The sequence below is a fragment of the Carcharodon carcharias genome, chromosome 19 (assembly GCF_017639515.1).
Source record: "Carcharodon carcharias isolate sCarCar2 chromosome 19, sCarCar2.pri, whole genome shotgun sequence".
Taxonomy (NCBI): Eukaryota; Metazoa; Chordata; class Chondrichthyes; order Lamniformes; family Lamnidae; genus Carcharodon; species Carcharodon carcharias.
The window spans coordinates 24,095,787-24,121,392 of NC_054485.1; the positions used below are offsets into that span (position 1 = coordinate 24,095,787).

Sequence of the window (25,606 nt, forward strand, 5' to 3'; positions counted from 1 at the left end):
TTAATCATTTTTGCCCCTCTTTCCTCTCTCTCTCTCGTTGCAAACAAAAGGGGGAGAGTGGGGGAAAGATTGTTACCTTGCAAAAAATGCCAAAGGGAGTTTCCCCAGCCCCAGGCAGGGGGATCATTGGGGTGGTGGCCAGTTCCCAGAAAAAACTTACTAATGTGGAAAATGGGAGTACGGGACTGTGTAGCCCCCAGATCCCCACCATCCCTGCCAGTTATTTCACCCAGATTGCAGGAGCAATGTACTCTGATCACAGTGGGGACTGCTTGTATACGACCCCTCAAGGACCTGAAGTTAGAACAATAAGGACTAGCACAGGACGCCTGCCGGTAAGTGTAATTTATAATTTATGTATTTATTTTGAAATAAGCGTGCATTTATACTTCTATGCTTAGCTGAGTTCCTGCAGATATCAGATCGCTTGTGCATTAATATCACTGGGAAATTAACTTCGCTCCTTCTAACATTTTTTTTAATATAGCATTGAAAAATAACCCACTTTGTATACTTGGGGTGGCGGGGTGGGGAGTGGGGGTGTGAAAGCAGGTTTCGCTTTCTTGCTGTGTAATAAGGATCTATTGTAATAGCGAAACGGATCAGATGGCTGCTTACTGCAACTCTGTGCTGTCTTAATTTTGTATTTATTCCAAATGCAAAAAAAAGTTTCCATAGCCTGCAGGTTTGTCATCAAAACGTATTGATCTTTTTCTTAAAAGATGATCGAACTGTCACTATCTGAAATTTTGCTGAGGTTGCTTTGAGTCACGCTCTTCATTAAAAGGACTTTAGAAATATTTACATTTTAAATATAGGGGTCAAGGTGCTTAGAGATTTTGGAGTTTCCTTATGTGAAATTAAAATGAATGAAAATGAAACTAACCAGGCTTTGGCACTTTATTGGCACAAAACCTTTAGCCTCATCAATAAATATTTTTACTGGGTGGGTGGGGGAAGTGGGGTGATATTTATTGATAACCTTGGTGTAGACAGCTTGTGGTTCAGAAGATGAAATGGAACAGAACAGAACCCCCAGAAGAGAAATTTAAAATAAAAACGTGAAAATGTAATGACTAATTTCAAAACACTAGGAAAGGTGCTGCTAAAAATTTATCTATTTTTTTTAATTGTAAAAGGTACCTGTTTTAATTTTAAATATCTCTTATGTGGGTTAATGTTTAGGTTTAGTTTTGCCTCTGTACAGACCCCCTGACTAATGAATGATCTGCTCCCCTCCTTTGTTGATGGGGTATGTGTTCAAGTTAGCAAATACTCACCTGTGACACCTTTATTACCGGGCTTGTTAAAGTGTTCTCTCATGGATTGGGGAGGTTGTGCAACAGAGATGATATCTTCCCCAAAACGCACCCACTGTTTCCAGTTTGTAGACAATTTCTAATCTGGTAGATGACCTATTTTTTTGTGGGGGATGGGAAAGGAGTTTCTTGACTGAGCTGCTTTTCTGGGGAAGGGCTCTAGTGGCGAAAGTTGTTCCTTTGGGGAGTTTCTTTACAGGGCGCACTGTTTCCTGTCTGTTTTGGATGGTGTTCCAGTTTGTTGTCTCTTGAATGTTGTATAAATCCCCTTTGCCCCATTATACTTCCTCCCCTGAAGATGCTGAGATGAGATTACAATCCAATTGCCCCTTCCAGTGTCTGTGCATTTCCTGCACAACCCCCCCACCCCCCTCCACCAGGTGACATAGAAACAGGAGGACATCATTTAGTGCCTGGAGCTTGTCCTGCCATTCAGCGAGATCATGGATGATCTGCGACCTAACCCCATACAGAGATAAAAACAAAAAACTGCGGATGCTGGAAATCCAAAACAAAAACACAAATACCTGGAAAAACTCAGCAGGTCTGGCAGCATCGGCGGAGAGGAGCAAAGTTGACGTTTCGTGTCCTCAAGACCCTTCAACAGAACCTGTTGAAGGGTCATGAGGACTCGAAACGTCAACTTTGCTCCTCTCCGCCGATGCTGCCAGATCTGCTGAGTTTTTCCAGGTATTTGTTTTTGTTACCTAACTCCATATGCCTGCCTTGGCCCCATAATAGCAAAGAATGGCTTTTTTAAAAAAAGGAGCGGAGAGAGTAATTAGTGCATGAGAGAAAGCTTGCTGGAAATATAGAAACCAATAGTAAGAGTTTCTACAGGTATTTAAAAAGGAAAAGCATAACTAAAGTGAGCGCTAGTCCTGTAGACTGAGCCTGGGGAATGGAAAATAAGGAATTGAACAGGTATTTTCCATCTGTCTTCACTGTAGAAGGCGCAAATAATATCCCTGAAATAATTGTAATCAAGAGGTGAAAGGGAAAGAGGAAGTTGAAATAATTACAATCACCAGGAAAAAGGTACTGAGAAAGTTATTAGAATGAAAGATTGACAAGTCCCCAGGTCTTGATGGACTTCACCCTAGGGCCTTAAAAAAAAAGTGGCTGCTGAGTTAGTAGATGCATTGGTTTTAATTTTCAAAAAATTCTTTAGACTCTGGAAAGGTCTCATTGGATTGGAAAATAGCGAATGTGAATCCACTATTCAAGAAAGGAGGGAGACAAATGACAGGCCAGTTAGATTTCTGTCATAATGAAAATGCTGGAACCTATTATTAAGCAGGCTATAGCAGGGCACTTAGAAAATCTTAATGCAATCAGGCAGAGTCAACATTGTTCTGTGAAATAAAAGTCATGTTGATCAGAGTCCTTTTGAGGAAGCAACAAACAACGTGGATAAAGGGGAACCTGTAGATGTGATTTACTTGTATTTCCAGAAGGCATCTGATAAGGTGCCACACCAAAGGTGTTTACACAAAAAAAGAGCTCATGGTCTAGAGGGTAATACATTAGCATAGATAGAAGATTGGTTAGCTAACAGGAAACAGAGATTAGGCATAAATAGGTCATTTTTGGGTTGGCAAGATGTAACAGGTGGAGTGCTGCAGGAATTAGTGCTGGGGCCTCAACTGTTTACAGTCTATGTCAATGACTTGAATGAAGGGACCGAAAGTATGGTTGCTACATTTGGCGCTGACACACAGATAGTTAGGAAAGTAAGTTGTGAAGAGGATGTAAGGAGTCTGCAAAAAAATATATAGATAGGTTAAGTGAGTGGGCAAAATTTAGCGGATGGAAGTTGGGCCTGGGAGGCTGCGAACTTGTCCACTTTGACAGGAAGAATAGAAAAGCAGCGTATTGTTTGGATGGAGATAGGTTTCCTGGCTCTATGATGCAGAGGGTTCTGGGTGTCTTGGTGCATGAATCATGGAGGGTTGGTGTGCAGGTAGAATGGGTGATTGGAAGGGCAAATGGAATGTCATTTGTTGTAAGGGAATGGAATGTAAAAATGGAGAAGTTTTGCTGCAGTTGTGCAGAATGTTAGTGGGGCCACATCTGGGGTGCTGCATGCAGTTTGTTTCCTTATTTGAGAAAAGAAATAATTGCATAAGAGGTGTTGCAGGGTGGATTCACTTGACTGGTTTCTGGGATGAAGGTGTTGTCTTGGGAGGAGGGGTTTGATGGGTTGGGCCTGTGTCTATTGGACTTTGGAGGAGTGCGAGGTGATTTTGTTGAAGCATGTGGGATCCTGGGGGGGACTTGAAAGGTGGAAGCTGGGGATTTTTATCTTTGTGGGAGGGACTAGAACTCAGGGACACAGTTTAAAAATAAGAGATCTCCCATTAACATGGAGATGAGAATTTTTTTCTGAGGGTCAATAGTCTGTGGAACCTCTACTCCAAAGAGCAGTGGAGGCAGGGTCATTGAATATATTTAAGGCTGAGTTGGATAGATTCTTGACTGACAAGGGAGTTAAAGGGCATAGACAGGAAAGGAGAGACCACAATCAGGTCAGACATGAGCTTATCAAATGGTGGAGCAAGATTGAGGAACCAAATGACCTACTCTTCCTAACTGGTCTGTTTGTATCCCTTAATATCTTTGGTTCATAAAAATCTATCAACCTCTGATTTAAAATTAACAACTAGTCTGGCATCAATTGCCATTTGTGGAAGAGGGTTCTAAATTTCCTCCAGCCTGCGTATAGAAGTACTTCTTAGCTTCATTGAAAGTCTGGCTTTAATTTGTAGGCTCCCCATCCAGCGTTAGTGGTTTCTCCCAATCTACCCTGTCACTTCCCCTTAATATCTTGAAAACTTGCTCAAATCACCCCCTAGCCTTCTAAATTCCAGGGAATACAACCCTCGTTTGTATAATTTCTCTTTCAAACCTAAAGTTCAAGGGTTACCTTCTGGTAAATCTAAACTGCACTCCCCCCATTCTTTACTAACATAGTGAGTATTGATAGGCTCTTTGGCCACAGCCGGAAGCTGATCCTGATTCTGTCCTCGCTTTGCTGTTCAGGTGGGCACACTAGTTGAAAGGGTGGGGGGTTGTTTGTAGCTTAGTGATCAGGGGTGCAGAAAGCCTGACTGCTTAGCTAGCTCACCAACCTAAAGATATGGAGACCAAGAGTGGTGTGCTGACATCATACCGGCTGTGCTTGGTTAACTGAGCGCAGACTAGAAGCAATCTGGGATCTTGACTATGTCTGACTGCCCCCTCCCCCATCACCAGTGCTATGGTGAGAGAAGTTCATGCAGCATAAGGTAGGGTTGTCCAACTCTGAACCCCTGGAGTCAGTTGCAGTGCTGGATATTTAGCTCTCAGTAAGGCCCTGCTTGTGCATTTCTTGTTTGTTGCCTTGTCCAGTTTGAATGCTGTGGGCCCAGAGGTTTGGAAAGGGCTGTTCCTCAGTGCTGTTATCTCACTTGACGGTTAAATCCTAATTCAGCATCAAATCAGATTAAGGGGCAGGTCATTTATGCTTGAGAAGAGGAGGAATTTCTTCAGTCATGGGGTGGTGAATCTTTGGAATTCTCTAACCCAGAAGGATGTGGAAGCTCAATCATTGAGCACGGTCAAAACAGAAATCGATAGACTTCTAGAGACTATTGACATCAAGGGATATGGGGATAGTGGGGTAGAGGTAGATGATCAACCATGATATGTTTGAAAGGCGGAGAAGGCTCGATGGGCCAAATGGCCTACTCCTGATCCTACATTCCTTGATGGAATGTAAATTAATGGAAACAGGGACACTAACTTTGTGGCCCTTCTCTGGGGTCTGTGATATACAGGCTTCCAGAACAATCTACGATGCCCACTGCCTGCTCTGCAAAAAGCTTAAACAGAATTACCTGAAAAAACTCAGCAGGTCTGGCAGCATCGGCGGAGAAGAGTTGACGTTTCGGGTCCTCATGACCCTTCGACAGAACTTGAGTTCGAGTCCAAGAAAGAGTTGAAATATAAGCTGGTTTAAGGTGTGTGTGTGTGTGTGTGTGTGTGTGTGTGTGTGTGTGTGTGTGTGGGTGTGTGTGTGTGTGTGTGTGGGTGTGTGGGGGTGTGTGGGTGTGTGTGTGTGTGTGTGTGTGTGTGTGTGTGTGTGTGTGGTTGTGGGGGGGGGGTGCGGCGGAGAGAGAGAGAGAAGTGGAGTGGGGGTGTGGTTATAGGGACAAACAAGCAGTGATGGAGGCAGATCATCAAAAGATGTCAACAACAATAGAACAAAAGAACACATAGGTGTTAAAGTTGGTGATATTATCTAAACGAATGTGCTAACTAAGAATGGATGCTCTGCAAAAAGCTTACCTGTCTTGATTGAAACCTTTAAGATACTGAGGGGCCTTGACAATGTCGATGCAGAGAGGATGTTTCCTCTTGTGGGAGAATCTAGAACTAGGGGTCACTATTTAAAAATAAGGGGTTGTTCATTTAAGACAGAGATGAGGAGAAATTTTTTCTCTCCGAGGCTAGTGAGTCCTTGGAACTCTCTTCCTCAAAAGGCGGTGGAAGCAGAGTCTTTGAACCTTTCTAAGGCAGAGGAACTGAGGGAATCAGAATGCTAGTTGTAACACCCCACTCGTGTGGCTTGCAGTGCTCTCTCACTGTAACTAAGCAGGTGTTGCCTGTTTGTCTCAATGGAGTTTGTCATTTGCTGTCTTTAACCTAATGAGTGCTGGTATTTTGAAGCAGTGAAGGAAACCAGTAGGGAGATGACACGTGAGCCGAAATATCCCACAATTATCAGCAAAAAGGGATGAGGGATGAAATTTCTTCATCCAAAGAGTAATAGAGTTGTGGAATAATAGTTACTAGGGCAGGTGATTGAAGTAGCCAGTATTGATGGGTTCAAAGGGAAATTGGGTGCATTTTTGGAAAGAATGTAGTGAGACTGAGCTATGAAAACGTGGCTTGTGTTTTGGGCCCAATGCCCTCTGAACATTTTCCTATTTTAGTTTCCTCCTCAAATTTCCTGGTATTGGCCATGTGTGTTGCCTGTGTATTTCTATGTTCCACCACTTCAGCTGTATAATAAGTTAGGATGTTGCAGCTGCCAATATTTGGTTGCCTTTTAGTTATAACTTAACCCCTGAACGTAACCTTCAAACTGGTATCCCACCCTGGCGAGCTGGTTTTGGAAGGGATCCATTTTAGCTGAGCTACAATCGATACTGATTTTTTTTCTCTCGTCATTGAGGTGCAACTAAGATGGCTGTTTGTTGGGGCAGGAGAATAACCTCATCTTCATTCTTTCTTTTCCTCCCTGTGCAAAGTCTTGGCAATAGTTGAGACTTGCTGAAACTAGGGTGTACAACAACACACTGGAAGTGAGCATAATTGAGGCTGAGCGCATTCAAATACTCACCAACTGTAGCTTATCAGTGCACCTGGTGAGGTGTCCTTCTCATGTTTAAATTTTGGCTGAAAAATGTTTACAATACTGGGACAGGACTAGGTGATAGATGTCTGGCTCTCTTTCGCTCTTATCCCATGTAAGGCCACTGCTTTTGCTGTCGTTTGGAGGGCAGATATTTATTTTCATATGTTTTTAATTTTTAAGCTGATGTTTTTCTTTGTGTTGTTCCTCAAGTTCCCATGTGCTGGGGCAGTTTTCCTTTGCTTTGATTAATTTGGTGCTGACCTTTTTAAAATGTACAATAAATGAACCACCTTTCCTAGGGTCTAGGGCACGAGGACAGCCATTTGAGGCAATGCAAACCTGAACCTTCAACTTTTCAGCAGACTAACCTCTTACTGATGAGTCTTGCCACTTAAAAGAGCTTATCACCTCCCTGAGAAATATCTCTGATATGGTGGCAAAAGTGGCAGCCATTTTGAACACAACCACAATTTGTGTTTATATAGAGTCCTTAGCCCAGTAAAGTGCTTTACACGAGTGGTGTTATAGGACAAAACCTGACACAGAGCTACATAGAGGTAGTCGGGTAAGTGACCAAATGTTTAGTCAAAGAGGTGGATTTTGAGGAGTATCTCAGAGGGAAAGAGAGGCCGAGAGGTTCAAGGAGGGAATTCCAGAGCTTTGGACCTAAGCAGCTGAAGGTGGAGGAATTTAAAATTGATAAAGTTAAGGGGTGGTTGATTGAGATCTTTGATATTGGGATTCAGTATGGTGAGATATTCAGATAATAAGTGTTATCTCTGACGGCAGACTCTGTGCATACTTGTTCAATCTTAAAATTAGAGCTGGGACATTTGGGAACGAAATCAGAAATCTTTACATAAAGGGTAGTAGAAATCTGGAACTTTCTTTCCCAAAAGACTCTTGATGCTGAGGGATTGTAGGGGCTCAATTGAAGCTTTTTAAACTGGCATGAGTAGATTTATTCCTTGAGTAAAGGTTTGGAGCAAGGGCAGATATAATTTAGTACATTTACACCCACTCATGCTGTGTTATATTATCCCTCCAAACTCTACCGATGCAATTGTAGCTCGTGGTGCCAGTGATGGACTGCACACGGCTTATTGGAAGTATATATGCAGCAAGGCCCAGCTAAGCTTCCAATGAAGTTAATTGCTTAACATGGCCCAGATTCTGAGAGACTGGTCCTGGAGATGTTGGAGGGTTGTTTGGATTTTAATGAGTCAGCAACCAGGTGGTGTTTTTTTTTTTAAATGTAATTTTCGAATACTTTGAACATCCATGAATGCTTATGCGTGGGCACCGTGAAACCACAACAGATGTGGTCTGACTCGATGTTGTCTTCTTGCTTCCCTTCACTTCAGGGCACAGCTGTTGCCATGGTGTAGCTGTGAGTGTAGCTTGGAGATGCAGAGCTCTGGGTAGGGGTGGGAGTGAAGAAGAATTTGATGGGACTGGAAGGTAAGGCATGACTAGGGACCAACCTGACCTACGTGGAAAGTCTCTTGAGATGAAGACAAGCAAGTTGGTGGCAATCCTATACTGCATGGAATCGCATAGAATGCTGCAGCACAGAAACAGGCCATTTGGCCCAACTTGACCATGCTGATGTGTGTGTGCCCCACATGAGCACCCTACCCACCCATCCTATCAGCATATCCTTCTGTTCCTTTTTCCCCTCTGTACTTATCTAGCCCAGCCTTAAATGCATCTATGCTCTTTGCCTCCAGCATTCCATGTGGTAGCTCATTGCACGTTCTCACCAATCCCTGGGTAAAGACATTTCTTATATTTATGTCTCCTTGTTTTTGACCCTCTCACAATTGGAAACATCTCCTCTGTTGACCCTACCAAACCTTTTCATAATTATAAAGGCCTCTATTGGGTCAAGCACAGGCTGTCAGTACACCAAAGTGCTGTTGATGATTTACCAAACCGGGCTCACTTGTCAGAGGCCTGTCATCTAACTTTGCTTCAGGTGATCTTGCAGAGAAATACTTAATTCTGCTGCCCTTATCTTAATCTACACCTGGTCCCATTCACCCATCACCCCTGTGCTCACTGCCTCCTCATCTGGTGATGCCTTAATTTTAAAATTCCTATTCTTGTTTTCAAATGGCCTTGCCCCACCCCTACCTCTGTAAGCTCTTCCGTCTCTACAGCCCTCTGTGATATCTGTGCCCCTCCAAACCTGGCCTATTCTACATCCCTGATTTTAATTACTGCACCACTGGTGGCCATATCTTCAGTTGCCTGGGCTTTAAGCTCTGGAATTCCCCCACTAACCGTACCACCACCCCCCCCCCTCCCTCCCTCCACCCTCTCTTTTATGATGCTTTTTAAAAACTACTTCTCTAACCAAGCTTTCGGTCACCTACCTGACTTTCTCCTTACGTGGCACAGTAATATTTTTCTAATTTTGATAACACCTGTGAAGCGTCTTGGCATGATTTACTGTGTTTGGGGCTATATAAATGCAGGTTGTTGTTATTCTAGTTTGGACAAATAGCGCTATGTTACAAGAATGCCCTCTGGGCAAAATGTATGACCTTAGCTACTGAGCTTCAGTATGCCTACATACACTTTGGGCATTGTGAACCTTGGTTCTTGCCAATCTGTAACAAGTTTCTGTGGAACTGTGTGGGTGAGATACATCCTTTGGGACTGAGGGGAAGAGTTTGTGCTCCAAATAAAGCAAATGGACTGTATAGCATGTTGTATATGCTCACAAAACCCGAGGACCTCTACTATTAGGTTCTTTCGACGGGGTGTGGGGCAGTGGAGAGGGGACGATCACGGCTTGTCGTGATTTTGAGTAACTTTGAGTGTTGAGGCCCCAGGCCTGGAACATTGGGTGAGGGTGCAGGTTGGAGGTAGGGGTAATACACTACAAGAGCAATCCTGCATCCCCACATTAGGGAGGCTGCACGCTGGGAATTGGGAGCCTCTCAAATTAGCCCTCATGCTTGCGATTAATTAATTTTTGTCCTCCAAAACTAAGATGACTCACCGATGGGGACAATTTGTGTTTGTGAATTGTGCCCTCAAAGAAATGTTGGATTGTTTTGAGAGGGGGCGAGAGAGGGAATGGAGTAAGGGGGCGCAAGAGAAGCAGAGACAGAGTGAGAGAGCAATAGGGTGAAGGGTAGAGATAGGTGAAGAGAGAAGTGAGGCAGAAAGAGAGGGCTGCACTAATATAAAGCACCTCAAGCTGCATTCATTGAAGTTTGAATGTCAGATATCCAGACAATATTCCAGTTCAGGCAAAGATCTCAGATGTGAGGGGAATATGGAGAAGGAAGGACTGAGGGGAGAAAATGACTGCCACACCATAGTTTCTGGTTAGCCCAGACTGCTCCCAACCTTCGAGTACAAAACCAAACTTTTAATTTTTTTTAATGAGTTTCGTCAATTTAATTGCCATCTTGGCTGTGATTTTCTGCATGATCTGATATAAAATGTGCCATAACCGGTTGGTTGAGCTGGGGTTCTGACGAGGTGGGGCCTCACTAGATTTTCTTTTTATCTCTTTTTTTTCAACAACCTTATAACCAAAGAATTTTTGTGAAACTGGGACGTTTTGACACTGAAGTAGGAGTCAAACATTTACCCCTTTCTTGGTTCCATCCCCACTCTTCCCATAGCTGGGAGCTCGTGTCTCAGCATGATTGGATTAGTTGTGATTTTACAATAATTTACAGCACAAACAAGCCATTCAGCCCAACAGGACCATGCTGGCACTTATGCTCCACATGAACCTCCTCCCAGCATGCTGTGGCATAGTGGTATTGTCACTGGAGTCATATCCCAGGGTAATACTCCGAGGACCCGGGTTCACCACGGCGGGATGGTGAAATTTGAATTGAATAAAAACCTGGAATTAAAAGTCTGATGAATGACCACAAAAGCATTGTCTATTGCCCTTTAGGGAAGAAAATTTGCTGTATTTACCTGGCCTGGCATAAGTGTGATTCGTATGCAGTGCAATGGGCAATCTGTGCTGGCCTAGCCAGTGGCGCCCCATCCTATGAATGAATAATAAAAATCAGTTCTATTCCTTTTCTCCATCATGTACTTCTGTGGCTTCCTCTTAAAACGCATTCATGCATTTATGCTATCCGTGTCAACTCCTCCTTGTGGCAGTGAGCCCCATATTTTAACCACTCCTTGGGCAAAGAAGTTGCTACTGAATTCCCTCCTGGATTTATGAATGGCTGTATTATATTTATGGTCCCCACCTCCCACCAACAGAGAGGGTGAATACATCCTCTCCACATCCAATCAAACCCTTTCATTTTTGTTCCAAATGTGTGAAATTGGCGTGTTTTGACATAAAAATGAGAAACCAAAATTCACTCCTTTTTGATGTTCCCTTCTCCCATGCCTGGGAGCGTGTGCCTTGGCATGAAATGCCAAAAGAAATTGACATGGTTGTGATTTTGTTTCCCTGCCACTCCCAATTTGAACAGCCTGCCAAGCCACTCATGGCTTGTTAAGGAATGGTCACACTGCAATAATGGAAGCTGTCTAAGGCGAAGGAGAATTTTTGGGATCTCTTCAAATTTTAATAGTGGTTGTGTATTATGATTAATTTTTGCCAAGGGGCAGTGCAGTTGCTGGATTGGCCTCTAGGTGGTTGGCACCTTGGTTTAGTTCTATTCTCATTTCCCGCCTAGCAATGAACTCTTACCTGTCACGGCCTTCATTCATCCCAGGAGGCTCTTATCGACCTCTTCTTTGTTGCAATTTCACTACAACCGAGATGTTTGACCCAAATATTTGCATGAAGTCTTATTTTAGTGTAGGCACGCAGTAGTGGCCTGTTGCACTATTGAATTGTTTTAAAATTTTAAGCATTTGAGCTCATTCACATCCCTGGTGCCTGTCCCCTCACTCATGCCATATCCTGTTCTCCATCAATCGCTGTGCTCACTGACCTACATTGGCACCTGGTCCAACAATGCCTAAATTTTTAATTTTTGTCTCTGTTTTCAAATCGCTCCATGGTCTTGACTGTCCATATCCTTGTAAACTCATCCAATTTTACAATTCAAGGAAATCTCTGCCCTCCTCCAATTCTAGCCTCTTGTACAACCTGAATTTCGTCACTCCATCATTGGCAGCCATACCTTCAGCTGGCTAAGTCTTAAACTCTGGCATTCCCTCCTGGAACCCCTCGACATCTCCACCTCTCTCTTGCCCTTTCAGTTGTTCCTTTAAAAGCTTTTGGTGACCAGCCCTAATATCTCCCTACGTGTGGCTTGTTGCCCAATTTTGTTTAATGTTCCAATGAAGTACCTAGGGACATTTCACTTGGTTGAGGATGCTAAATAAATGCAAGTTGTTGTATTTTATACTCCAGCTTAGTCCTGGCTATCTTTGTCCTATTCTAAACCTAGGACTTGTTCGCAGGTCTCCAAAGCAGGTTGCTTAGCGGGAGTGTGGTGGTGGAGTGCTCTGGGCTGACTCCCTGTTTCTTTCCCCCATCCCTTGTGGACAGCTACCTCCATTTCTCCTGGAAGGCAGCATGTGGGATAAGGAACTTTGAACCTAGTTAATTGCAAATCAGTGTCTTTGGCAATGGCAAGGCATGGTATGTGTTTGGGTGAAAACATTCTTTCATCTTCCTTCAATCTGGTATGGACACGTTTCAACTGGAGTACCAACATCTTAACTAGGGGGTAGTTAGTTGAGTGATGATGGGAGAATGCAACGGCAGGAGAGCAGTGTGTAGTGAGTTGCCCTGGTTTATCCTTTAAGGTTGTGTGTCTCCTGTTCTCTGTCCAATCCCTGCTAACACCCTCTTCATTCCATGATTGTTAGGTTTTTTTCTTCAATCTAAAGATACACATTTGAGGTGATAAAGCCCAATACACGTTGCTCAATCTTATCAGGTGTGAGCTTATTTCCTGAAATCAGTGTCTCTTCACCTTATCACACACTGAAGGAATGTTTATCTGAATTTTCTTCATCTTTGTTTGGGGTTGGGGTAGGCTCTGGAGATTAAATACTGACGATTGTCTGATCTTTAGTACTAATTGTGATTTCCTCAACATCGATTTCAAAAGCTCCTCGTCTGTCTCACTCTCTTTCCTCTCCATACAAGATAAATAACTAATCAGGAGGTAATTTTCATGATAAAAACAAAAAAACTGCGGATGCTGGAAATCCAAAACAAAAACAGAATTACCTGGAAAAACTCAGCAGGTCTGGCAGCATCGGCGGAGAAGAAAAGAGTTGACGTTTCGAGTCCTCATGACCCTTCGATATCGCAAGTTCTGTCGAAGGGTCATGAGGACTCGAAACGTCAACTCTTTTCTTCTCCGCCGATGCTGCCAGACCTGCTGAGTTTTTCCAGGTAATTCTGTTTTTGTTTTGGTAATTTTCATGACTCTGGTTCAGGAGCAAATGGAGTGGGATGAATTGGATCGCACTTCCGAAGAGCTGGTGTGGGCTTGGTGTCCTCTTTCTGTGTTCATTTGTGCTTGCAGCTGAGATTCATTTCTACTTTTTGTTTTACCAACTTTCCTCCCTGAGCGATTGGGCTTGTTCAAGGGGCATTAGTGGCCTCCAGTAGCTCACCCATGTCTAATGGATAGCATGACGGAAATTTGCAGCCAGGAAATGCTCTTGGGATATGAATGGGAACTCTGGTTTGGTTGGTCCTACTCGAATTCAGAGCCAAGGACCTCCTGATGCTGTTCCTACTAATGCAACTGAGGGCGGTAAACTTGACCCCGAGACTTTCCAACTCTCTGTGACTCCCCACTACACCACAAAGGGGTTAAACCGTTGAATCTTTGGGGTGCTTGGAATCTGAATCTACCGTGGGTTTGAGAACTTTCAGAACGCTGTGGCTTAATTAGACAGTATGTTCTCTTGGAGTTGGTACCTCATTTTCATAGTCGGGTAGCCAATGCTGTGCTATGTCACCATCTCCACAACGTAGAAGTAATAAGGGAACAGGGGATTGTTAAGCATTTTCTACTGGGGATCCAACTGTTCACACGTGGCTCAGTGAGGACTACCCTTATCCCTGATTCAGAAAGTCATGAGTTCAAGCCCCACTCTAGAGACTTGAGCACATAATCTAGGCAGCTATTTCTGGCCAAGGTCCTGTTCTGGTGGGTGTAAAAGATCACATGGCTGTATTTGAAGAAGCAGTACTGTTCTCCCCAGCTTCCTGGTCATCACTTGTCCCTCAACCAACACCTAAAAACAGGTGATCTGGTCCTTTATTTCATTGCTGTTTGTGGGAATGTGCTGGGTGCACATTAGCTGCCGGATCTCTTACGTTACAATAGTGGCTACATTTCTGAAGTACTTTACTGGCTGTGCAGTCTTCAGGTTGGTTGAGGAATAAGTATTGAAGGCACTTCTGAAGTACATCAAGCTGAAAGGTTAATTTTGTTTCTTTCCCACAGATGCACCCTGGCCTGATGAGTATTCTCAGCAGTTTTTTATTTCCGATTTCCAACATTAGAATTTTGCTTTTGTATTGGGGGCAGGAGCTCGGTTTAATCTCCCCTCCGAAAGCTAGCACCTCAGATGGCGTGGCACTCCTTCAGTACTGCAGTGGGGGTGTTGGTCAAATTTTGTGCTCGAGTGTCTGAAGTGGGGTTTGAACCCATGACCTTTTTGATGTGGGGAGGTGAGCATGCAACCCATTGAGGCATGGCTGAAGCATCGGGCTGAACTCTGAAGAAGGGCACTAACTCACTTCTGATCCGTTTTCCAAGATGTGATGGGACTGCTGTCGGGTTGGTCCTGCTGACTGGGGACCAGCCACCACGTCTTTTAAGACAGGCTGGAAAACTGAGCAAGCATTCCACAGATTGTTGAACAGGAAGAAGCTAATGTATTATTCAGGTCAAAGTGCTTGTTTGAATATGTAAAGTGAATGGGGAACCCAGGGAATGAAAAAAATGTACAACTTGCAAATGACTACCAACCATGGAGAGCAATGAAAGACTCAACATTCTTGTTGACGCACTAACTGAGATCTCACTGTGTTGAGTCTTTGTCTTTTTGCTCCTTATTTCTGTTTATCCGGAGTCTAGGGGAGACTACAATTCCCTTGATTTGAATTGCAAAAGGAATGCTCTCGACAGCTGCAAAGAGTGAGTAGACCCCATTGCATGTTTCTGTTGTGACTCTCTTTATATCCCGTTATTAAGGCAAGTCCAGTTCTACCCAAATTGGCAAACTGTTAGGAGTTCAACACAAACAGCACCAGAGTGAAAATCTAACCTTTAGATGCCCATAAAAACTATCACAATAAGACAAGCCTTTAATTTTCCATTCAGTATTCCTCCAACCAATGGCCTCCTTCCCAATTACAGTCAATTGCTGATGACACTAGATTACACTGTGGAATGGGCAGAATCCTGTGGAAACATGTAGGACTGGCTCAGTTATGTTGATGATGCCCTCCTACCACTAGCCCAGCATATGTTTTATGATAGCCAGTACATGTGATAATTCCCAGCTCCTCCTCCGTCCATAACTAGGGGTGGGGGTACAGCAGTTGGGAACTTTTCCTAATCTGCTATATTTGCTATGTTATCTACCCATCACCCCTATGTTAACTAACTTGCATTGACTCCTGCTTCTTCAAGGCCTCAGATTTAAAATTCTCATCCATGTGTTCAAATTCCTCCGTGACCATGCCTGTCCCTACATCTGTAAAACTCTGACAGCTCTCAGGTCTCCAGTTCTGGCTCTTGTGCATCCCAGTTTTCATCACTCTGTTATTGGTGGCCATTCCTTCTGCTGACTGGACTCCAAGGGTGTTGACTTCTATCCTTAACCCAGTCCGAACCTTTCTTCTCTTCTTCAAAATACTGCTTAAAACCCACCTCTTTGGGCAAGGTTTTAGTCAGCTATCCTAATGTCTCTTGTGACTTGGTTTTGGATTTTCATTTGATGAAGCTCCTGTGAAGTGTCATGGGCCCTTTTTTGCTACTTTAAAGATGGCGTATAAATGCAAGTTATTGTTCAGATTTCGAGCCCTATTTCCTCAATTCTTCCCCACCCTTTTGTGTCCCCTTTTGAAAGTGAGGCAGTCATTTCTCAAATTATAAAGATTTTCCTTTTCCCACCTATTTCCATTATATAAAAAAAAAACCCCACTAGAGCTATACCTTGAGTGCCCTACCATCCATTCTTAATTAGCACATTTGTTTAGATAATATCACCAACTTTAACTTTAACACCTATGTGTTCTATTGTACTATTGTCGTTGACATCTTTTGATGATCTGCTTCTATCACTGCTTGTTTGTCCCTACAACCACACCACCCCCCCCCCCCCACCTCACCTCTCTCTCTCTCTCTATCTCTCCTCCCCCCACACACACACCTTAAACCAGCTTATATTTCAACTCTTTCTTGGACTCGAACTCAAGTTCCGTCGAAGGGTCATGAGGACTCGAAACGTCAACTCTTTTCTTCTCCGCCGATGCTGCCAGACCTGCTGAGTTTTTCCAGGTAATTCTGTTTTTGTTTTGGATTTCCAGCATCCGCAGTTTTTTTTGTTTTTATCAATGTGTCTTCTAGTTGCATGATGCAATGCTAATGGGGTTGCTAGCTAACCTTGGCTGCCAATTGGTCTGTAACAGACCCAGACAGTATCAGCCTAACTTAAGTGCTAAAGTCTCTGGTGTGAGGACTTGAAAGCGTAATGTACTGACCCAGAGTTGAAAGTGCTACCCAGTGAACTACCTACAGCTCCAAACTTCTCCTTTCGTCACCTCAGCCAGTGGACCTCATGCCCTCAAGCAACCTGTCTCAGTTTGAGTGAAAATTGAGAGCTGGGCTTTGCTGCGATTCCCTGCTCTGCAGCGACTATGTTCTGATTCTCTGCAATGTCATCTCTGCCAGCAAGTCCACTGATGGAAGGAATGCTCCTTTTAAAACCTAATATTGTCATGTGGCAGCTGGCCAGGAGCATATAGCAAATTCACATTTGCCGGAATAAGTGACAGCTGTTTCTAAACACTTGGGCCCGCAGTTTGTGACTTGGTGGGTTACTGTCCCAGTGATTCGACAGCCCTGTGGGTGGAGGTTCCGTATCCAGGATTGCTGGAATTCAGTGAGGCTGAAAAATGCAGTCCGCTGCTTACCTGATTAGTTTCTCAGTTCTTTCCCTGTTTTATTTAAATATTTTTTCCACTTGTTTTTGTGTCTTCTTTAACTCCGCCGGGCACTGCCTTGAACTGGGTCACGAGTCCCCACCTCTTGAATGGTTCTTTCACCATTCTGTATTCACCTGGCCAGCTGTGGCCCAGCCTTTTAAGCACTCCGCCTCTGAGGGACAAGGTTGCTGGTTCAAGGCCCCACTCTAGAAACTCGAACGTAGTCTCGGCAGACCCTTCCATTGCCGTGCAGAGGGAGTGCTGCATTGTCTTTCAGGTGGGATCTTAAACCGAGGCCTCATCTGCCCCTGGTTGGATGTAGAAGATCCCCTGGCACAACTTTACAGAGGACAGGGAAGTTTTCTCCAGTGTTTCTGACCAGTATTTATCCCCTGATTAACATCGACTTCAGTCATCTGGGTCAACTGGAGAAGCTGCAAATATGCTCTTTAAAGAGAAGATCAAGAGATTTGGTAGAAGTGTTCAAAATGGCGAGGGGTCTGAACAGAGTAAAATGAGAGAAACGGCTCCCATTGGCAGAGAAGTCGAGAACCAGAAGACACTAATAATAAGGTATTTGGCAAAAGAACCAGAAACAACACGAGGAAAAAGCTTTTTTACACGGAGAGTGCTTAGGATCTGGAATGCACTACCTGAGGGCGTGATGGAGACAGATTCAGTTGTGGCTTTCCAAAGGGAAATGGATAATTAATCTAAAGAGAAAAATATTTTCAGGGCTATAGGGAACGTTGGAGAAGTGGGACTAGGTGAGTTGCTTTTTCAGAGAGCTAGCATGGCCACAATGAGTTGAATGGCTGCCTCCTGTGCTCTATGATTCCATGATCACAAGAACAGAATATCTGGTCATTATCATACTGCTGCACAAATGCAAGCTGTTGAGTTCTTCCTAGCAACACATTAAACCAGTGAGAGTGCTAGGAGGATTTTTGACAAACCTGACTCTTACAGACATTTGCTTTCCAACAGTGTGGTTTGGGGATCCTGCATGCTTTCCTCCTTCCTAACTTGGCACTGCGACCAACTGTTGCACCCCAATAACAGAGATCAGCTAATTGACATCAGATTTCAGATCTACCTGAATGGTGTTGCTCAGCATCACATAAGCACAATTATACTCATTGGGAACTGGGAACTGTGGTCTGTTGATGTGAAACCGTCTCGTTTACTGAAAAGTTGGCTCTGTTTGTATCCTTTATAATGCTGCTGTATATGTGTAGAACAGAATGCTCAGGGTGATCCAGTTCACTGATGCTTGCTCAGTGCTGCTATTTATATAACCGTGCTGCTCCCAGCCCTGTGGATTGCACCTTGTTTGTGTGGACAAGTTGGGTTCTACAGAAGTTCATGCTGTGCATGATTTTAAAAAGGAAGGACTTGCATTTTATTTCACAAAGAATCACCATTGCACAAACGGGCCATTTGGCCCAATCGGTCTTTATCGATGTTTATGTTCCACATGAGCCTCCCCCCATCCTATGTCAACTCGCCCTATCAGCATTACCCTTCTGTTTCTTTCTCCCTTCTGTTTATCTGGCCTTCTCTGAAACACATCAATGAGTTTCTTCTGACTTCCTCATTGGATGTATTCCTGGTTATCTTACATTTATGGCCACTTTGTTTATATCTAGGGGCAGATTTTACCCCGTAGTTTTTCTAATTTTTGCTTTGTGTTGCACAGTTCCACCCTTGCAAACCTCTCAAATTTTAAGCACCTCTATAAAGTCGCCCCTTAGCCACAGTGCCTCTGAGGTCATCCCAAAGTGCTTCACAACCAATTAAGTATTTTTTGAAGTGCAGTTGCTGTAGTAATGTAGGAAATATGGCAAAATAAAAGCAAAAAGCTGCGGATGCTGGATATCCAAAACAAAAATAAAAATACCTGGAAAAACTCAACAGGTCTAGCAGCATCTGCAGAGAGGAACACAGTTAACGTTTCGAGTCCGTATGACTCTTCAACAGAACTAAGTAAAAATAGAAAGGAGATGAAATATAAGCTGGTTTAAGGAGGGGTGGGACAGGTAGAGCTGGATAGAGGGCCATTGATATGCAGACAGCTAGATCACAGCAAGCTCCCACAAACAGCAATGGGATAAATGACCAGGCGATGTTTTTAATAATGTCAGTTGAATGATAAATATTAGGCTGCTGTGGAGAACTACCCTGCTCTTCTTTCCAATAGTGTCACGGCATCTCTTATATCCACCTGAGAGGGCAGACAGGGCCTCGATTTAATGTTTCATCTGAAAGACAGCACTCTCTGTCAGTACTGCTTGCAGTGTCAGCCTAGGTTATGTCATGTTTCTGGATTGGACTTGAACCCAGAGACAGGAGTGTTACCCACTGATAATAAAAGTGGCTCTCTTTCTTTTTCTTTTCTCTCTCTGACAAATTATGACATTTGTATTCAGTTAGTGGTCTGGAAATTAGCAAAAGGAAATGATGGAAATCAGTAATTTAACATTGACATGAGCTTAGCTTTCATTGCTCTACTGATTAAGGGATCCTTTGGGGGAATGGAAAAGATGTTTTTGATCAAAGTACTTTTCTTTCCCCTCCCTTACACCCCCCCCCCCCCCCCCCCGCACTTGTGTCAGCTGCAGCTTAGTTGATAGCTTCTCGATTCTGAGTCAGAAGGTTGGGGGTTCGAGTCCCATGTCAGAGACTGGAGCATGTAATTTTAGGATGACAAAGTGTAGCAGAGGCAGTGCTGCACTGCTGGAGGTCCCATTTGGATGAGATGTTAAACTGAGGTCCCTGCACGCTCAGGTATATTAAAAGATCCTAAGGCACACTTTGAAGAAAGGCAGGGGAGTTATCCCTGGTGTCTGTTGTACTGTGCTGATAGCGTTGATGCCTCACTGCTGCCAATCTTGTATTATGGTGCACGGTGGTGTCTAAACGATGAGATCTTGAGACTTGTATATTTAAACATGCACCGTTTATTGTTAACCTTGAACTATTGACAGGTCCAAGGTTACTGTCATGCATAGTGCTGTTACCTCCATGCAGGCTAGTTCAAGTGTTCACTCAGTCTATTACCATGTGACTCCATACATCATACCATAGGTGGTGCTGTTCTCCAGTCCCAGTTAACACTTACACAAACAAAAACAAAAATACCTGGAAAAACTCAGCAAGTCTGGCAGCATCTGCGGAGAGGAGCACTGTTAACATTTCGAGTCCGAATGTTCTGCTGAAGGGTCATTCGGACTCGAAACGTTAACTGTGCTCCTCTCTGCAATTGCTGCTAGACTTGCTGAGTTTTTCCAGGTGTTTTTGTTTTGGATTTCCAGCATCCGCAGTTTTTTGCTTTTATCCATGTTAACACGTATTCTGCCAGCACCCTTACATTACAGTGGCATGTGGGCACTTACAACATCATACAACTGTGTCCTGGCCAACATATATTCCTCAATGAGCAAAACGAAAACAAAAATACCTGGAAAAACTCAGCAGGTCTGACAGCATCTGCGGAGAGGAGCACAGTTAACGTTTCGAATCCGTATGACTCTTCAACAGAACTGAGGAAAACTAGAAAAGGGGTGAAATATAAGCTGGTTTAAGGAGGGGTGGGACAGGTAGAGCTGGATAGACGACCAGTGATAGGTGGAGATAGCCAAAAGATGTCATAGACAAAAGGACAAAGAGGTGTTGAAGGTGGTGATATTATCTAAGGAATGTGATAATAAAGGTACAGATAGCCCTAGTGGGGTGGGGCGTAGGGATCGAAATAGGCTAAAAGGCAGAGATAAAACAATGGATGGAAATACATTTAAAAATAATGGAAATAGATGGGGAAAGAAAAATCTATATAAATTATTGGAAAAAAGGGGGGATCGGAAAGGGGGTGGGGATGGAGGAGAGAATTCATGATCTAAAATTGTTGAACTCAATATTCAGTCCGGAAGGCTAAAAAGTGCCTAGTTGGAAGTTGAGGTGCTGTTCCTCCAGTTTGCGTTGAGCTTCACTGGAACACTGCAGCAGGCCAAGGACGGACATGTGGGCATGAGAGCAGGGTGGAGTGTTAAAATGGCAAGCGACAGGGAGGTCTGGGTAATGCTTGCGGACAGACCGAAGGTGTTCCGCAAAGCGGTCACCCAGTCTGCGTTTGGTCTCTCCAAAGTAGAGGAAACTGCATTGGGAGCAGCAAATGCAGTAGACTAAATTGAGGGAAGTGCAAGTGAAATGCTGCTTCACTGGAAAGGAGTGTTTGGGCCCTTGGACAATGAGGAGAGGGGAAGTAAAGGGGCAGGTGTTGCACCTTCTGCGGTTGCATGGGAAGGTGCCGTGGGAGGGGGTTGAGGTGTAGGGGGTGATGGAGGAGTGGACAAGGGTGTCCTAGAGGGAATGATCCCTGCTGAATGCCGCCAGGGGGGTAAAGGGAAGATGTGTTTGGTGGTGGCATCATGCTGGAGTTGGTAGAAATGGCGGAGGATGATCCTTTGAATGCAGTGGCTGGTGGGGTGATAAGTGAGGACAAGGGGGACCCTATCGTGGTTCTGGGAGGGAGAGGAAGGTGTGAGGACGGATGCGCGGGAGATGGGCCAGACACAGTTGAGGGCCCTGTCAACTACCGTGGGTGGAAAACCTCGGTTAAAGAAGAAGGAAGGCATATCAGAGGAACTGTTTCTGAAAGTGGCATCATCAGAACAGATGCGACGGAGGCGAAGAAACTGAGAGAATGGGATGGACTCCTTACAGAAAGTGGGGTGTGAGGAGCTGTACCTGCTTCCTGAAAGGAGTCCATCCCATTCTCTCAGTTTCTTCACCTCCGTCGCGTCTGTTCTGATGATGCCACTTTCAAAAACAGTTCCTCTGACAGGTCTTCCTTAACAGAGGTTTTCCACCCACGGTCATTGACGGGGCCCTCAACCGTGTCCGGCCCATCTCCCGCGCATTTGCCATCACACCTCCTCCTCCCTCCCAGAACCATGATAGGGTCCCCCTTGTCCTCACTTATCACCCTACCAGCCTCCGCTATTTCCGCCAACTCCAGCATGATGCCACCACCAAACACATCTTCCCTTCAACCCCCCGGCGGCATTCTGCAGGGATCGTTCCGTCCGGGACACCCTGGTCCACTGCTCCATCACCCCCTACGCCTCAACACCCTCCACGGCACCTTCCCATGCAACCGCAGAAGGTGCAGCACCTGCCCCTTTACTTCCCCTCTCCTCACCGTCCAAGGGCCCAAACACTCCTTTCAAGTGAAGCAGAATTTCACTTGCGCTTCCCTCAATTTAGTCTATTGCATTCGCTGCTCCCAATGCAGTTTCCTCTACATTGGAGAGACCAAACGTAGACTGGGTGACTGCTCTGCGGAACACCTTCGGTCTGTCCGCAAGCATGACCCAGACCTCCCTGTTGCTTGCCTTTTCAACACTCCTGCTCTCATGCCCACATATCTGTCCTTGGCCTGCTGCATTGTTCCAGTGAAGCTCAACGCAAACTGGAGGAACAGCCGACTAGGCACTTTACAGCCTTCCGGACTGAATATTGATTTCAACAATTTTAGATCATGAACTCTCTCCTCCATCCCCAACCCCTTTCCAATCCCCCCTTTTTTTTTCTAATAATTTCTGCCGAATTTTCTCTTCCCACCTATTTCCATTATTTTTAAATGTATTTTCATCCATTGTTTTATCTCTGCCTTTCAGCCTATTTCGATTTCTACACCGGCCCCCCCCACCCCACCCCCACCAGGGCTATCTGTACCTTGCTCGTCCTGCTTTCTACCCTTAATGTCACCATTAGCACATTCCTTAGCTAATATCACCAGCTTCAACACCTCTTTGTCCTTTTATCTGTGACATCTTTTGGCTATCTCCACCTATCACTGGCCCTCTACCCAGCTCTACCTGTCCCACCCCTCCTTAAACCAGCTTATATTTCACCTTTCTAGTTTTCCTTAGCTCTGTTGAAGAATCATACGGACTCAATGTTAACTATATTCCTCTCCGCAGATGCTGTCAGACCTGCTGAGTTTTTCCAGCTATTTTTGTTTTTGTTTTGGATTTCCAGCATCCGCAGTTTTTAGCTTTTTTCCCTCAATGAGCATCTCTTTTTAACAAAAAAATAATTCTACTGATTATCACATTGCTGTTTGCAGGATCTTGCTGTGCACCAAGTTGGCTGCCTTGTTTTTTTTATTCCAATGGTAACTAGAGTTCAAAAAAAAATCTTCAGTAACTGTAAAGTGCTTTGGGATGTCCTGAGGTTAAGAAAGGCACTAAAGTAATGCAAGTCTTTCATTAGAGGCTCATGGGTTTGCATCACTCATGATTCAAGGGGACCTTGTTGAAGAATCGAAAAATGAGTGGGATGCTGGAGTCCATGTGACTGTGTTTGTGTGTGGTATTGTCGAGGGAGAATGGGCGTTGTGTGAAGTGAATTGCTCTTTGTAGTCAGGGGCAGGTGTGGCTGTTCCAGTCATACGCTATTCCAGCGTAATGTTCCAACATGTTGCAGCCTTCCTCTTTCGGGAAGGTTGTGCTTTGCCACTTTGAGAATTCATTTCTCCCACTTGCATTTATGTAACGCCCTTCAGAACCTCTGGATGCCCCAGAGAGTCTTACAGCCAGTGAGGTAGAATATGAAGTCCAGCCACTGTTGCAATGTAGAGAAACATGACAGCAAAGTTGCGTGCAGCAAATGTGGTGATAAGCAAATAATTTGGTGGGGTTTTCTTTTGAGTTTTGTGAATGCTCAGAGGCCGGGCATGCTCAGACTGTCTCGAGGGCCTGGATAGTGTCGGCAGGTTGTTCATCCCTGGGCACCAATCTCTATCTTCTCCCCATCCAATACGCACCTGTTCGATTTCCCTCCCAAGGGCAGGGGACCTGGTCTCGTTTCAGTTTGTTGATCTTGGCTGAGCCCTTCATATGCCATCAGGCTGGGGTTTCCAGGGACACTAGAAGAAGAGTAGGCCATTCAGCCCCTTATAGTCTGTTTTGCCATTTAGTTAGATCATGACATAACAATTGTAACAGTTATACCAGTACCCCCTGTTTTTATTGGCTGTGAGGAGATTATGTAAACGTGGAGCATTTCCAGTCCTTAGCTTAGCAACTACTTGTTGCCCCTCAGAAATTATGACCGGAGAATGGCTTGACATCCTGACCTCAAACATTGCTGGGGTATGGTGTCCCTACAGGAAACTTAAACCATAGAAAAGTTACAGTGCAGAAAGAGGCCATTCAGCCCATTGTGTCTGTGCCAGAACCTGAAGCTGGCTTCATGATTGAGATGCGGTGTAACTGGTCCAGATCTGGTCTTCAGTGGCATCATCTGTATCTCAGCAGGCAGCACATTGGCCCCTGAGTCAAAAGGTCATGGGTTCGAGATCCATTCCAGAGACTTTGGCACCTATTTCAGATGACACTGTAGTGCAGTCATGAGTGTTGCACTGTTGGAAGGCCCCGTCTTTGGGGTGAAATGTTAGTCAGAGGCCCTAGTGCCTCATTCAAAAGCTGTTGCCCCTAACAGTACAATGTTGCCTCCGTGCTGGGGGTGTCAGCCTGTGTGCTCGAGTCTCTGGAATGGAATTTGAGCCCACAATCTTCTGATTGAGGTGAGGCTGCTAACCCCTGAGCCATGGCTGAGGGGAGACTGATGTGGTGCCTTTCAGAGTCAAATAGCTCGCCAGGCTCTTGCTTGTTCAGACTCGCACACTCGATTGATGTACAGAAGGGCAGGCGGGGAGGGGCTAATAATGGAGGGTGGGTGTTGTGGCGGCTGAGGGAGGAGTGTTACATTGGCTGTAACCTCCCCCACCCCCCCCCCCCGCGCCTCTCAGCTGTGCTTTCTGACGAAGTATTGGCATCCATCCCACCCCAAACTCAGGACTTATCCAATGTCCCTTATAGTTGAGCCTCTTCTCTTGTTCCCAGCTCTTCCCACCCAGTTGCCTGTCCTTTCCTACACAGTTGGCAGGCAATGGAATATCTTCCCCAACACAGCATTCATTTGGGACTGTTTCAGGAGTTAACAGCTGAAGCGCACACGGGGTGGGGAAATGGAGTGGAGCTGGAGGGGGAGGGTAAGTAAGGCTTCCACTGGGTCCCTGTGCCAGCCTGGCTTTGGTTGTGCCAGCCTGGCTTTGGTTGTGCCAGCCTGGCTTTGGTTCTGCCAGTGACCCAGTTCACATGTCCTGGAACGCAAATCCCAGCTTTTTAAAAGTGATGGGCAGCAACCCCAACAACGCTGTTCAACTTACTTACCCCCCCCCCCCCCCAAGTCTCAGCCTGGATTTGGATGCTGGAGTTTCGAGATCACAAGAATCCTGTGGCCAGTCCAGCTGCTAGCCTGAAATGACTGTATCCTCATAAATGCAATTTCAAAATATAGTAACAATCTATTGCGCAAAATTGTCCCGGATACTGTGAATTTTAAACGTGCAAACAAAGTAACTTAACGCGAGTACTTTTCTCTCGTTAACAGCGTGGGTGGGCACCTGGGTAGCAGAATTCCTTCAGTAGAGTGAGAAATCTCATTGAATTGGAAATCTCCATCTGCGCTGCTCTGTCCCCCTCCTCCCACAAAGCACTGTTAATTTGTACAGAGACTTTAAATCTACTCCCCACCCCAACCCCCAAACAAAGTTGAGAGGGGTTTGGTGGGAGAGGGAGGGTATGGGGATACGGGGAGGGTTGGGTGAGGGGGGAGGAAAGAGACACACAGACTGAGGTTAGGGGAAGGAGAGAGAGAGAGAGAGAAAGAGACAGTCAGTCA

General features: G+C 44.8%; 1 protein-coding gene across 1 annotated transcript in view; it reads left to right on the forward strand.

Annotated features, from left to right (window-relative positions):
• Positions 1 to 209: 209 nt before the first annotated feature.
• The window catches only part of e2f2 (E2F transcription factor 2), a 45,239-nt gene continuing 19,842 nt past the window's right edge, over positions 210 to 25,606 (forward strand). The window contains exon 1 of the mRNA XM_041213281.1: positions 210 to 335. Within this exon, the coding sequence (XP_041069215.1) occupies positions 246 to 335 (90 nt within the window). The 5' untranslated portion in view covers positions 210 to 245. The remainder of the gene's footprint in view (positions 336 to 25,606) is intronic.